At 35.5% G+C, this 16025-nt stretch overlaps 1 protein-coding gene across 4 annotated transcripts in view; it reads right to left on the reverse strand.

Moving 5' to 3' along the window:
• Positions 1–16025, reverse strand: part of LOC149542436 (SPX domain-containing membrane protein OsI_17046-like) — a 288998-nt gene that overhangs the window by 223872 nt on the left and 49101 nt on the right. For all 4 annotated transcript variants that reach the window (XM_089797382.1, XM_089797379.1, XM_089797380.1 and 1 more), the window contains one exon: positions 14111–14170. In XM_089797382.1, coding sequence (XP_089653508.1) covers positions 14111–14163 — 53 coding nt within the window. In that variant the 5' untranslated portion in view covers positions 14164–14170. The remainder of the gene's footprint in view (positions 1–14110; positions 14171–16025) is intronic.

Consider the following 16025-nt stretch of genomic DNA (forward strand, 5'->3'; position numbering starts at 1 on the left):
AAAGAAGTCTTTATTAGGAGTCTATCTCATTTTTACTTGCATTAACCTTAAAATATTATATTTTAAGTTGATTATATAATAAACCAACCCTTTCAGCATAATAAATTTTTATCAATTTTGCAAAAACATAATTTGTAATGCAAATCGCATTATCAAAGCTATGCAAAAAATAAATATCTAACTCTCCTGATATATGGGCGAACCCGAAATTTTATCAACTTTGATAAAGGGCGAGTTTTGTAAAGGAAAGGTAATTGCTTGGTTTTAATCTCATCTTAGAGACTTGCACTTTGCGTAAGAAAAATAAGGGTTTCTTTCAACCCTAGGCACCTGCAAATCTTGCGATTTTCTCTTGAAGAAGGACGCAAATGGTCATCCGATTTTTTCTGTTTAGACGCCATGTATATCTTAATAATCTTTCTAAATTTGTAGCATGAGTTGGAAGAGTTATGAGGACGCTGACTGGAATTATGGTGTCGTAGCAGCCAAAAACTGTTTCATTTTTTTGTGGGTTTCTTATTGATTTACTGAGTTTCGCGCACCATTTACCTTACTTTGCTGTTATGAACGAAAATTACTATTTTCGTGGGATCTTTTCTTATTTCCGCTGGGTTCTTCTGGAAGCAAACTTCCATATTTGATGCTGCTGGAGATTCAGAGCTTACGGTATGCAATATAGAGGTTTTCCTTCAGATGTCCACTTTCCATAGATTTTCTTTTGTTGTATATGAAGTTTTCATCAAAAATGTTTTTGCAGAAAATGACTCTTAGAAGTAATGTTTCCTTGTTGAAAGTTTGTCATGACTTGATCTCTGTTACTTGCTCTTAACGGGTTTATGCCTTGGATGTATTGAGGCCTCCATGTATGAGTTTACTGCAGATTTTTAAAGGGTAAAACAAAATTAACCTGCTGACTCCTTACTACAGCTGGTTATTTCTCCAAAACTCTAACTATGGTAACGTAATTTTGCCCTTTCCTTTGAAAATGACATAAGGGCTTGTGATGCAATAAGAGAGCTGCCCTGTTTATTTATTTTTCCTTACACGGGCTTCAAAACTAGAAGAATACCCGTAACATTAACCCCAGATCTGTCATTTTATATGAGGGTTTTTTGTCTACAAAGAACCCACTTACCATTTCCTCCATCCTTTGAAGTGACTATCTTTTGCATGAAGGTGTCTTAGAGTTATCTCATGGTCATATCTGTTGGTATAAAACCTGTAGATCCATTTCTATTATGTTCTATAATGCTTTGCTGAAGCTAAAATTGCTTATTTCTTTCTTAGAAAATGTATCAGATCTGTTGGTAACCTGTTTGCTGGTAATTTGCTAAAAACTGAACACCTCTCTTAGTTTTAGACCAGTAATTTTTTCCTTTTGAAATGTCGCATACTTTCTGCCCTGTATTATGTTCGTGAAATACTGACAGTTATTCATTTATGCTGGTTACGTTCAATTCATGACCTGATTTCATGTGCTTTTTTGATTGTTCACTGCTATCTGAGAATGTCATTTTAGTTACACTTTGCTCTCTTCTGGCTGTGTATGACTTTTCATGTCAGGAAAGATTTTAGTAGAAATTTCTGAGCATCACATTGCATCAATAGTATATTGCTGTAACGTATTTCTCCCTTTTCCCTTCTGATATTTACATAGCATCCTTTTATATTATTCAAACCTGTGATTTCATGAGAGTTGTTGAATGCTGAAAAATAGTTACATTTTGCCACATTTATCTCTATTCTGAATGTTGTGCTTTTCCTGGTGGTGTTGTAAGTCTATGACTATTATCTTGCTTCAGTTTGCATTCTGACCTGTATGACACATTCTTTTCACTTGGTTGAAATGGTTATCTTTTGCTGTATCTGAATCTTGTCACCGTGTCTTTCATTATTGCTGCTATACTTCTCCCATTTTCACCAGTTTTTATCAGTAAAAGGTTTCAAAACAAAATGAATTGTTCCTTTAATACTTTTGTATTTCATGATCGGCCTCTCTACTTGCTGGTGTATGTCTGTATCTTACTGAGATGAATAACATGTGGGATGGTAAATGAGAGATTTGAGAGAGTCATCAGCGTTGTTTAGATCCATTGGATCTAACCCGTTCTCTTCTTTGTGAATACAGGAATTGGAAGCACGGAACGGGCAATGTCTGGAGCAACAAGAGGATGGACGCAGTTGGATGCCACATCACCAGTCATTACAGGCAATGACTGGTGTCCATGATCCTTTCTCTTTTTTCCCTTCTATTCAGTTATTGATTTCAGTAGGGTATAGATGTATATCAGCACGTAGAGAATACTCTCACAGTCAGATGTGTGGGAGAAATTTACTTTCAGCATTTAATTTCTGTAATGATTTACTCCATCATGCAAATATTGAACATTATTTCAAAATGAATAAAATACTTTTCTTTGATGTATTTTCTGAAAATTACTTTGAAAGTAATAAGCATATATTCCTTCATTTGAACATGTGTGAAAAATGAACAACATTTTTGGCGACCTTTGTTGACTGTCTGCCTGCTAGACACTTGATCAATTGCCTTTGATATCCATTGGGCATTAGAGTCTGAAAATATGAATTCCTTGGACTTAAACCAGACCTGACACGACCCCTAAAGTTGCTGGTATGGGCTGGGATGTATGCAAATGAGTCTAATGATAACTGACAGGTTATTATTACACTAATTTTTATGCATGATCAGACTGTAGCATTTACTTTAGAAGTCGGATTCATAGTTATCCATCTCAATCATGCATAAAAAATGTGTGAATTGGATGGATACAGGTGAGTAGTATACGTGTGTGTGTGTATGGTCATGGCTGACAGGTATGTATGAAAGTGAGACTGAAAGTGTCATGAAAAATGCAGCCCTAGGCGTATGCATATGCATGCGTGTACTAACCTATATGTATGCATTCAATCCATGCATTAGTGTGCATGATTGAGGTGGGTGAGTATGATATGAAACAACCAGACCAGCAACTTAACACTCCTAAAACCTAAGGAACAAAACTCGATTACTATTCTAGGAAAGGAAACTAAAAACCGACATGTGCTTGGACAGCACTTAGGGAAAACTTTAAACTAATATGCAGATGCATTTATTGAAAGCATGAAACCTAACCTAGAAAACAAACAGAATTAGAATCATACCTCAAAGCAAGCCTTGAGGTGAATCCCGTTAACAGGAATCGGTAGAACATCTCCTTGAATAGTGGCAAGCTGAAAAGCATTGTGTTTCTTGCATTCAACAATCTAAAAAGGGCCCTCCCAAAAGTGATCAAACTTAGCATGCTGCCCTGGTATTGTCTTAAGTACATCCCACTTAAGCACCATATCTCCTTCTTTGAAATGACGATCTTTTGCCTTTTTATCAAATGTTCTCTTCACCTGTAGCTGCTAGTATTCCATTTCCTGCAGTGCCTTGCTCCTTTTCTCCTCTAACTCCATTAATTTGGCAAACCTTAGCTTAAGAGGATCCTGTTCTTCAAACAATATCAGCTGATTAGCAAGCTGTAACGCAGGAAATTCAGTAGTAACAGGTAACTTGGCCTCTTTCCCGTATACTAGAACGTAAGGAGATGTTCCAATAATTCATTTAGGAGTAATCCTATCCAACCATAAGGCAGATTTCAACTTTGCATGCCAATTTCTTTTATTCTCCTCTAACGCTCTTTTAATAATCCTTAAAAGGTTCTTATTTGTACTTTCAGCCAAACCATTACCTTGAGGGTAATAGTTTGATGAGGTATTAAGATATATACCTTTCTTTAGCGCCCATTCAGACACTCTTGCTCCCACAAAGGCTAATGCGTTATCAGAAATGATTGAATCATGAACACCGAACCTTGTAGTCAACTCATCATAAAAATTAAGTACAGCTGATTCATTTGCCTCTCTTAACGCTACTGCTTCAGTCCATCTTGTAAAATAATCCGTAGCTGTGAGAATCCACTTGTGACCTGAACTAGAGTTTGGATTAATTGGGCCTATGAAATTAATACCCCACTTCATGAATGGCTGCTCAACCAAAATCGGTTTCAAGGGTAAGGCTGCCAGCCTTTCCTTGCCAGCAAACAATGCACATTTTTGACATTTTCTTGACCAGCTATGGGCGTCTTTGAACAGATCAGGCCAATAGAATCTTGCCCTCAACACTTTATAAGCTGTCGTCTTTGGGGAAAAGTGACCCCCTTCATCATGAAACTGTTCCAGGATCTTGCTGGTCTGATCAGCACTTATACAACGTAATAACATACCACTATGGTCTTTTCTAAACAAAACATCATGAACCAAGACATAAGGAATTGATTGAAGTCTGAAATACCTGCGTCTCGCTCTATCCAACCTCAAAGGACACTCCCCTGTTTTCAAAAAATGTGTCATTTCAGTCAACCAGCAGTCTGATTGATTACCTTCAGCTTGATTATTATCAACCAACAACAGATTTTGGTTGATTTCTACCTTTTGAAAGCTGTTATCTGCCAACTGTTCGCATAATCCCTTGCCCCTAACCAGTTTGGTAATATGGATATCAACATCATACTCCATCACCCGAGTAATCCAGCCTGCTCTTTTTTCATTTAAATCTTTGCTTAACAAAAATTCTTTCACGCTTGGATGAGAAACCATTAGATGAATTTTGCTGTTGGAAACCAGGGGTCTGAATTTTTTTAGGCTTTTAATGACAGCAAAAACATGCTTTTCAACAAAGTTGTACCTTTGTTCGAAATCTTGCAAACCTTTGCTGAAAAACGCAATAGGTTGCTCCAAACCTTCATCATTTTTTTGTACCAGCATTGCTGAAATGGCGTCAAAACTTCCATAGGCATACAATATAAAATCCTTAGTAAAATCTGGATTAATCAAGGCAGGGGCAGCGGACAAGGACTCTTTAAGTGCTTCAAAACAACGCTTTCCCTCTTTTGTCCAGCTGAAAACTGTATTTTTCTTTAACATTGTTGTTAAAGGCTTCAAAAGATTAGCAACATCAGGTATGAAACGTCTCACAAAATTTATCCTACCAAGAAAACTTTGTAAACCCTTCTTGTAGCTGGGTAGTGGTAACTCTAAAATCGCTTGAACTCTCTCGGGATCTATAGTAGTACCATGCTTTGAAACAATATAACCGAGAAGTTTACCTTCATGAACAACAAATACAGATTTCTTTGGATTAAGAGAAATACCAAACTCCCTGCATCTTTCTAACACTTGTCTAAGATGAAAAATGTGATCCTTAGCCTCCTTGCTGAAAATAGTAATGTCATCCAGATATACCAGCACTATCTTGTACATTAAATTTCGAAAAGCCATGTCCATAGCCTTTTGGAACGTAGCTCCAGCATTTGCTAATCCAAAAGGCATTCTTCTATAAGCCATGGTTCCCCATTTTGTGGTGAATGTTGTTTTAAACTGATCTTCATCTTTTACCAGCACTTGATTATAACCAGAATACCCATCTAACAAAGAAAACCTTTCAGAACCTGAAACATATTGTAAAATCTGTTCCATGGATGGTAAAGGATGTCTATCTTTTAATGAAGCTCTGTTTAGGTCTCTGAAATCTATGCACAAGCGTATTTCTCCATTTTTCTTTCTTACAGGCACTAAGTTAGAGACCCAAGAAGTATGTTTGATAGGAAAGACGATCCCTCCTTCTAAAAGTTTGTTTAATTCTTTCAGCATTAGAGATTCTAGCTTAGGATTGACAGGTCTCTGTTTTTGCCTTATAGGTTTGGTGTTAGGTTCAAGCTCAATAGTATGCTGGGTTAATTTAGGGTCAAAGCCTTTTAAATCAGAATAATCCCACGCAAAAGCATCATTAAACTCCTGAAATAATTCAATAAACAACTGTTTTTCTTGCGGTGAATTTATCTTACCAACTTTCAGCCTTTTTCCTTCAGAAATTTCCAGCTCCTCGTAATGCTCTTCTTTCACCAACAAACTAGTTTTATCTTTTTTCACCTGATCATCTGGATCAAAGATAGTTTCTAAAGTGACCAAACCTTTAGGCAACTTGTTTGTTTTCAGCTGAATAATCTGATCACTATATTGCTGACTGAATCTATCCTGATTAGCAACTGAAAACACATCTTCTTGCAACAAAAAACTTAAAATCTATTCATCTAAATCAAAAACCTGCCAATTTATGTTGTTATCTGGTATTGAAGGTCTAACCACCACCTTAACATGATGTTGTTCGCTCTTTTTTGAGACATTTTCGACAATATCAAACTGTGCGCCTACTGCTGCCAACCTATCAGCAAACTGATTCTTTGCTCTAAGTATGGATATTATATTAAAAGCTTCAAATTCTTCTATAATATCCCATACCCTGTTCTTGTACAGCTTTAAAGTATCATTCTTGACAGAAATCAAACCTCTAACCTGGTTTACAACGAGTTCGCTGTCCCCAAAAACTTGCAAGCAGGTTTTTTTTTTCTTCCTAGCCCATTCCAAACCTTGTACCAGTCCTTCATATTTAGCCACATTGTTAGAACATGCAAATGAAAAACGAAAAGCAGCAAAATACTTATCTTCTTGGGGTGATACCAACATTACCCCCCCTCCAGCACCATTCTTGCTTCGTGAGCCATCAAAATACATCTTCCATACCTGATTTTCTTGTTCGCTGATCTGACTTGTATCTTTGATCAGATTTGGAATTTCTGAACCTTGATCTAAAATCATATAATTTCCAAAACCAGCATCATGAACAACGTTGTTTTGACTATTAGAAACATTTTCAGCAACCCATTCATCAAGCAAAATATCCGGGATACCAGTAAGGGGTGTTTTAGAATCTACCACCTCTGGTTCATCAGTATCAATTGACATCAGATTTGCATTTATAGCAGCAGGGACGTAAGGCTCTATATGGTCTTTTGCTAACTTTTCGGATTTAATAGTGATCTTTGTACCATATCCTGACCTAAAGAGCATATGAGACCAATCTGATGAAAAATAGCCACCAATCTTTGCAGTGAAATCTCTAGATAAGCATAATGCAAAAAATGGTGGAAGATCTATGACATAAACATCTTGAGGTATTGAAAAATTTGGACAAGCATGCAAGGTAAGACTAGCATCCTTAATAACACCTATTGTGTTAACAGCTGACCCATCTAATTGCACCACGCCTTTCTTGAGAGGTTGATATTTCAGTCCTAGCTGATCTGCCACCTTTTTGGGCATAACTGAACTTGTGGCTCCACTATCAATCATGCAATTGTGAACCAGATTATTGCCTATGATCAAAGACAAATAAAAAGGGGGAGGTCTGATAGCTGGAACTGTTTTTTTGTTGTTACCTTCTTCATTATTCGCAAATACAACACTTGACATATTTTCACCAGTATTACCTCTTTTTAATAATTCAGATTGCAACATATCAACTTGACCGGGTATTGCCAAAGAATCCCACATACTGATAGATACATTCATTTTCTTCATATTTTCAACAACATTAAAAGGGATTGCTGCATGTACCTTAGGCTGCGATTTTGTAACGACAGGTTGTGCTTGTTGTTCTATGTTGGTATGTGGATTAGTTGGCTTATCTGATCCTGCATTGGCTGTATTACTAATATTGCTAGTATTGTTGTCTTTCTGGTCCTCTAAAGCCCTTTTTTTATTCCTGGAATAGACAGTAATATTAGGATCAGCGTTATTTATACCACAAAATTCATCTACCTGCCAATTTAGGAATGAAGCATCTGCAGGGGGTACATCTTGATGTTGTTCTATTTCAGCCTCAGGTGCATGCTGCATATACGTAGCGTTTTGTACCATCAAAGCTTGATGAATAACACCATTTGAACAGGTGGACTGATTATGAGGTTGATTACATGGAAAACACCACTCATATTCAACAGCCATATTATTTTGCATAGGTACGGGTACCATATCTCTTACCAGATTTGCAGCATTTAAGGGAGCTGGATTATAAGGCCTATAAGGCCTCTGATTTATGCTCTGTTTATTTCCAGCATTGTACCCTTGAAAATTTGGCCTATTTTGGGGCTGTCCTTGATTTTGTTGCTGATATCCCTGATTATTCTGTTGCTGGTAACCTTGATTTTGCTACTAGAAACCTTGATTTGCAGCGAAATTTTGAGACTGAAAAGGTTGCTTTGGCTGGAACTGCTGCTTCTTGAGATTAACCAATTCATTCCCAAAGGTTTGCATTAAGCTTTCAATCTTTTGCTGACCTTGCTTAATCTCTTGCAGCTCTTGAGAAGGTGCTGTAACAGCTATCTCTTGGCTGGAAACAGCTGGTAATGGGCTGAAAGATGGTATCTGCAAAGGCATATTTGACTGTATATTCAAAAAGATAGGCAAAGGAGGTCTAGGAGCGATTTTACCTGCCTGTATGAGGCTATTCTCTGCCCTTACTGATATAGCAAATGCTTGTGGCAACGTATTTCCACCCATAGACTGAATCATGACAGCAATGTCGCTGTTCAAACTCCTAAGATAGTAAAAAAATGCATGATCTGCACTTGGTCTAACAGCAACAGGTATCCTATCCCACGTCCTTTGAAAACGTGTATTGAAATCAGTCATCTACTCTTGTGGGGCCCTTTTTATGGTTGTTAGTTGCTCTACCAATGACAAATGATCAGATTTGTCTTCAAAGAATTTGTTGAATGCATCGCCTAGTTCATCCCATGTGCTTATTGATGCTACTGGCAAACTTCTGAACCACTCCAGCACTTTACCCTTGAATGAGGCCGCCAATAATCTGATTGCTACGTTTTCTTGTGTCACATGATGAACGTTACATAAAGTTGCTACCTCTCTGACATGCTTGAAAGCTGTAGTTTGGCTTTCTCCGGTGAAATATGGCACTCCTTTCAAAGCTGCCAAAGAGATGTCATTATGCTGCTGGAGATTCAGAGGACTTCCTTGATCAAAAGGAACAAAAGCAAAATTTCTTGGCTGAGCCATTACTGGTAGCTGATAACCTATTTGCTGTTGAGGTATTAATGATACAGCTGGTCTAGAAAATAAATTTGCAGCCGAACTTGATCTTGCTGTTGTATCTGCAAAAAATGTAGAAAATTTTGATTCCAAAGGTTCGGTTCTCCAATTGGGACTTACTGAAAATGTGCTACGAGTCTTTCTTTGATAAACTCGAGTATCTTGTGCTGATTTCTGATTTCTCTTTGCTGGCTTTGTCCTAACAAGGGTTCTGCCACGCCTTTTGGGTGTTTCAAGCTGTAAGTATTCAAATGTATTTGAACTTCTGGTTTGTACCTTTCTCGTTAACAGCACTGATCTGTACCTTTCTTTCTCACAGAGTCGCCAGATATGCAGAAAAATTATAACTCTGCTGTTTGCACATCAAAAACAGCAGCAACTTCCTTAAAAATAAAGGCAGTAGGTCCCACCGGGCGTGCCAAAAACTGTTATCTCCAAAATCTACACCCTGAAATTTGCTTTAAGTCCTAAAACTTGCAGCGATTTTGGAGAAACATGGGATTAGCCAGAAGTTGTGGGTAACTTATAATTTGGCTGAACCTCCGGATCCTAGGCCGGTTCCTGTATAATATATCTTATACCTTACTTATACTAATGGAAATGTGGAAAAAACTTTCAGATGGAAAAGAGTAAAAAGATGACTTAAAACTCGGAAAACTTAAGAAGTAAGGTGATACACCAAAATTGATAACACAAATTACTGCTATACTTGAGACACAATGAAAGATTTGACAAGACATTCACAAGAATCCTTATTTGAAAATCTACTAATTCACATCAATAATTTAAGAGAAGGTCTATGAACTCTGAAAATATACGAAAGGATTTTGATCACAATCAAATACATCAATAATTTATACACAATTCAAAACCTGTGAACAGCTATTTATAAAGAAAGTACCAGATAAGACATCATTTAGAAAGGCTTATAATTAAAACACAATTTGAATAACATCAATAACCTTAACGCACACAACTAAATCTGTCAACTCCAAAATTGATTCTAATGAAAACTCTATTTTCATCAAAGGTCCTTAAAACAGTACACCTGCATAATGGATCAGCATCATAAAAAATTATACTTAAAGGATCAAATCACATAAGCATCCTCTCTCAAAATCTGAACCCCTTACTCATAAATAAGAGGAGTATATATAAACAATACAACTGCCGCAAAGCAGAAAAGCTGGGTCAAAATAATGAGTTAACTCATTATTAATGACCTCTAAAAACTCCAAAAATATGCCCCAAATATCTCAAACTGAGCTTCTACCATCCATGCATAAGAAAAGTCTAAAGAATGTCCCCCAAACTGCCACAAATCACTCCATTATACACTCTGAACTCTTCAGTCTGAACTGGGCCTCTAAAAATATCAACTGAGACTGCCCCTCAAAATTTGGCATTTTTAAAAAAAATACCGATTTCTCCATTTTCTTGTCTTGACTCTATATTTAATTATTATTTTTTAATTGCATGAATGTTTATTATTTTTTAATAATTGATTTATAAGGCTATCAATTATTTAAAATAATAATTACAATCAAAATATCTATGCAATTAAAAATAATAAACAAAAGAAGTCTTTATTAGGAGTCTATCTCATTTTTACTTGCATTAACCTTAAAATATTATATTTTAAGTTGATTATATAATAAACCAACCCTTTCAGCATAATAAATTTTTATCAATTTTGCAAAAACATAATTTGTAATGCAAATCGCATTATCAAAGCTATGCAAAAAATAAATATCTAACTCCCCTGATCTATGGGCGGACCCGAAATTTTATCAACTTTGATAAAGGGCGAGTTTTGTAAAGGAAAGGCAATTGCTTGGTTTTAATCTCATCTTAGAGACTTGCACTTTGCGTAAGAAAACTAAGGGTTTCTTTCAACCCTAGGCACTTGCAAATCTTGCGATTTTCTCCTGAAGAAGGACGCAAATGGTCATCCGATTTTTTCTGTTTAGACGCCATGTATATCTTAATAATCTTTCTAAATTTGTAGCATGAGTTGGAAGAGTTATGAGGACGCTGACTGGAATTATGGTGTCGTAGCAGCCAAAAACTGTTTCATTTTTTTGTGGGTTTCTTATTGATTTACTGAGTTTCGCGCACCATTTACCTTACTTTGCTGTTATGAACGAAAATTACTATTTTCGTGGGATCTTTTCTTATTTCCGCTGGGTTCTTCTGGAAGCAAACTTCCATATTTGATGCTGCTGGAGATTCAGAGCTTACGGTATGCAATATAGAGGTTTTCCTTTAGATGTCCACTTTCCATAGATTTTCTTTTGCTGTATATGAAGTTTTCATCAAAAATGTTTTTGCAGAAAATGGCTCTTAGAAGTAATGTTTCCTTGTTGAAAGTTTGTCATGACTTGATCTCTGTTACTTGCTCTTAACGGGTTTATGCCTTGGATGTATTGAGGCCTCCATGTATGAGTTTACTGCAGATTTTTAAAGGGTAAAACAAAATTAACCTGCTGACTCCTTACTACAGCTGGTTATTTCTCCAAAACTCTAACTATGGTAACGTAATTTTGCCCTTTCCTTTGAAAATGACATAAGGGCTTGTGATGCAATAAGAGAGCTGCCCTGTTTATTTATTTTTCCTTACACGGGCTTCAAAACTGGAAGAATACCCGTAACATTAACCCCAGATCTGTCATTTTATATGAGGGTTTTTTGTCTACAAAGAACCCACTTACCATTTCCTCCATCCTTTGAAGTGACTATCTTTTGCATGAAGGTGTCTTAGAGTTATCTCATGGTCATATCTGTTGGTATAAAACCTGTAGATCCATTTCTATTATGTTCTATAATGCTTTGCTGAAGCTAAAATTGCTTATTTCTTTCTTAGAAAATGTATTAGATCTGTTGGTAACCTGTTTGCTGGTAATTTGCTAAAAACTGAACACCTCTCTTAGTTTTAGACCAGTAATTTTTTCCTTTTGAAATGTCGCATACTTTCAGCCCTGTATTATGTTCGTGAAATACTGACAGTTATTCAATTATGCTGGTTACGTTCAACTCATGACCTGATTTCATATGCTTTTTTGATTGTTCACTGCTATCTAAGAATGTCATTTTAGTTACACTTTGCTCTCTTCTGGCTGTGTATGACTTTTCATGTCAGGAAAGATTTTAGTAGAAATTTCTGAGCATCACATTGCATCAATAATATATTGCTGTAACGTATTTCTCCCTTTTCCCTTCTGATATTTACATAGCATCCTTTTATATTATTCAAACCTGTGATTTCATGAGAGTTGTTGAATGCTGAAAAATAGTTACATTTTGCCACATTTATCTCTATTCTGAATGTTGTGCTTTTCCTGGTGGTGTTGTAAGTCTATGACTATTATCTTGCTTCAGTTTGCATTCTGACCTGTATGACACATTCTTTTCACTTGGTTGAAATGGTTATCTTTTGCTGTATCTGAATCTTGTCACCGTGTCTTTCATTATTGCTGCTATACTTCTCCCATTTTCACCAGTTTTTATCAGTAAAAGGTTTCAAAACAAAATGAATTGTTCCTTTAATACTTTTGTATTTCATGATCGGCCTCTCTACTTGCTGGTGTATGTCTGTATCTTACTGAGATGAATAACATGTGGGATGGTAAATGAGAGATTTGAGAGAGTCATCAGCGTTGTTTAGATCCATTGGATCTAACCCGTTCTCTTCTTTGTGAATACAGGAATTGGAAGCACGGAACGGGCAATGTCTAGAGCAGCAAGAGGATGGACGCAGTTGGATGCCACATCACCAGTCATTACAGGCAATGACTGGTGCCCATGATCCTTTCTCTTTTTTCCCTTCTATTCAGTTATTGATTTCAGTAGGGTATAGATGTATATCAGCATGTAGAGAATACTCTCACAGTCAGATGTGTGGGAGAAATTTACTTTCAGCATTTAATTTCTGTAATGATTTACTCCATCATGCAAATATTGAACATTATTTCAAAATGAATAAAATACTTTTCTTTGATGTATTTTCTGAAAATTACTTTGAAAGTAATAAGCATATATTCCTTCATTTGAACATGTGTGAAAAATGAACAACACATAGCACAAACAAGACTAGGATACAATAAATAAGGTGGAAACCAATAGTATCTAAATGCTTAAATGATCCGCAACAATGCAATACTATAACACATAAATCCAAGATAGCCACAATGAGAGAAAGATCTCTGAACATATAGACTTGCACCTAACAGATGCATATAAGTACAAGTGAATAATTCAATGTGTACCTAAGCTACAATCGGAAAATTCCACAAAGCAAGCAAATTCAATAAACAAGGAAAAAAAAAAAAAAATGGACACCTATGTAAATTGCTAATTAAGAACATATGCTAATCCTTTTGTTCAATCCTTTCACCAATATGATATAATATTGCAGTGACAGATATGTGTGTAGGAATAGATGATTTTAACCTAACATAATGCCCTTCTATAATTGCAACAATTAAACCTCTTCAAGGGTAAGTACATATTTTTAGTACAGAAAATGACTAACATGCTCATTATGACTTGAAAATTGTGTCAATACCAATCATCCAAAAAGGGATATCAAAAGTCAAAATAGAACATCAGAAATCAAGCTAATAAGTTGTAAGTTTTTTGGTGTTAATATTATAATCATAGATTGTAACCTCGACTAAGACTAGTAGGGATGCCCTAGATTCACGAGTCTATTGACCCTCCGAGTGAACTTGCCACAGACTCATGAGACAAGAGCAAGCGAGTTTTAGTCTAGGACTTCGGAATTTTAGGGTGCATCTTGTAAGTTTTTAATTTTGATGCCCTATTTGTTCAAAACATGCAATTTTGAAAGATTTAATTTTCTTCCTGGCCCATTTTTCCTCCAAGTCCTTAGATTGAGTCCTATTTTGGGCTGACGAGTCCACACCAATACCAATTTTTCAAACATTGATTATAATCATACACAACATAATTAGAAAGGAGAATATTGTAGATCGAAAAAATATCCCATGTACTGAACAACACAACATTGCCATGCTAGCTAGAAAATGTATAAATTGCTTGATATGCAATCTTAAACCAAAAAAGAAAACTTATTTCAATGTTTGAGCAACAAATATACCGTTCCCATTCTGGATACTGCCATTGCTTTAACTTTTTCCCAAATTCTACCATTTATGCCCTGCACATTGGAACATTTTATGCCACAGAAAATACCACATGATCAGATATAATCATTAACACAGCACAAAGAAATGACCCGCCAAATTGAAAAAGTAGCACAATTCAGAGTTCAATACATCTCAAATATGGTGGTCACTTTGTGCTGAAGACATTGACAAAGAGAAAATGTGAATGACTATATCAGCATATATTTCATGCTGCTTATTTGTCTGACTTAAATTTTTTTAAGCAAGAAGTTGAAAAGAAAGAGTACAACACTGAATTCATATTCAAGGTGGTTTCACGACACTTATGTGAAAGCAATAAAGGATACTAAATTCAACTTTACATTCAATATATATAATAAATTAAAAGAATTTTTAGTTGAAATATTCAATTTTGTGATGATAAATATATGGATGGATTTATAAGAACATAGACAAGTCTTCAGTTCGTTAACATGCTAGTTGACTTACATCTCATACATCCTATAGTCTCATGGCTACCGGTCAGATTTAGTTTTGATAGTAACTTTACATGGAAGCCAAACAAAATCCTAATGTACTAGGCAAGAATTTATTAAAATGAATTCCAAGAAGAAAAATGCTTTAAAATATAAAAACAAGGAATATTAATGAAGTAAAAAAATTCTGGTTCTAGTAAGCTTGTCTAATAGAGTGGAATTAAACTTCTTCAAGGTTAGCAGTAGCAATCCTTTAGTTGTTGATACAAGAGATTTTCTTTGATAAAAACATTTCAAGTTATTTTTGGCAGGTTGGAGACAGTGTCAGCTAAAGAACCATTTCATCGCCATGGCTGACATTCATGTCAGCTTGTATATTAAATAAATTGCAGATTTCCATTCCAAAATTTATTTTATATACAGCTTTGGGTGTTCCAAGAAAGTATCATGATAAAACCAACTCCTACTAATGTTAGGATGGATGCCCTAGCCATATTCCAAAGATGTACGGATAAACCATTAGAAGGAAAGACTCTAAAGACAAAATTAGAACATGTGGAAACAATCCGTAATACTTCAATAATACAACATCATTCTCTATTAAACCTCATTTTAATTTGATTTATTGAAGATCCTTAAGACGAAGCTCAAACAATCCACCCATTCCTGCAATTTAACATCCATTGTTAGCCATTCATTTTGTTAACAAGGAGATCTAGACAGAGCATAAATAATATATTTTGTCACATTTGTGGATCTATGTTATTCATTGGTATAAGTTTTCCATCTACCTCGAATGGTATTGTAGGATTAATAAGCGCAATCCATTAATACTGTTGAGTTCTAAGAAAACAATTATTTGAAAATTCTAACCAAGCAATGTTATTGTCTCCCTATTTTTCAGCCGTGTAATGTCAATTTTCAGATAACCATGAGTTAATGTTAATGTCGTAGCTTCAATCAGACTGAATCGACGTAGACACAATTCATCTATGGTTATTGGTAAATCATCAATTAGACAAACCCTCTTATGTCCACTTATTATATACATTATATATTATTATATATAATATATTAATATTAATATTGTCTAATTAATCATTGATTAATTTATTACCAAAGAGACATGTCTTTTCATGAGACACGTCTCTTCTATGGATATTTAAATAACCTTCAAATCTGCATTTCAAACACAGAAATAAATGGTAGTGCTTAGGACATTTGTAGAGGTCCTTTCACTTAACATGGTATCAGAGAAAGGCTGCAAAGTAAGAAAGATTCATATCAAGAAAGGAAGTCAGTAACTACCTTACACACCAAAGAGGAGGCACAGAGCAATTACAAAAGAATTAAAGTTACGAATAGGAAAAAGAAAAGTTTGGAAGGACATCGAATTTCAGAGGAGAAGAAA

Source organism: Cupressus sempervirens, chromosome 8, assembly GCF_028749045.1.
Source record: "Cupressus sempervirens isolate cs-2001-9-10 chromosome 8, ASM2874904v1, whole genome shotgun sequence".
Classification (NCBI taxonomy): domain Eukaryota; kingdom Viridiplantae; phylum Streptophyta; class Pinopsida; order Cupressales; family Cupressaceae; genus Cupressus; species Cupressus sempervirens.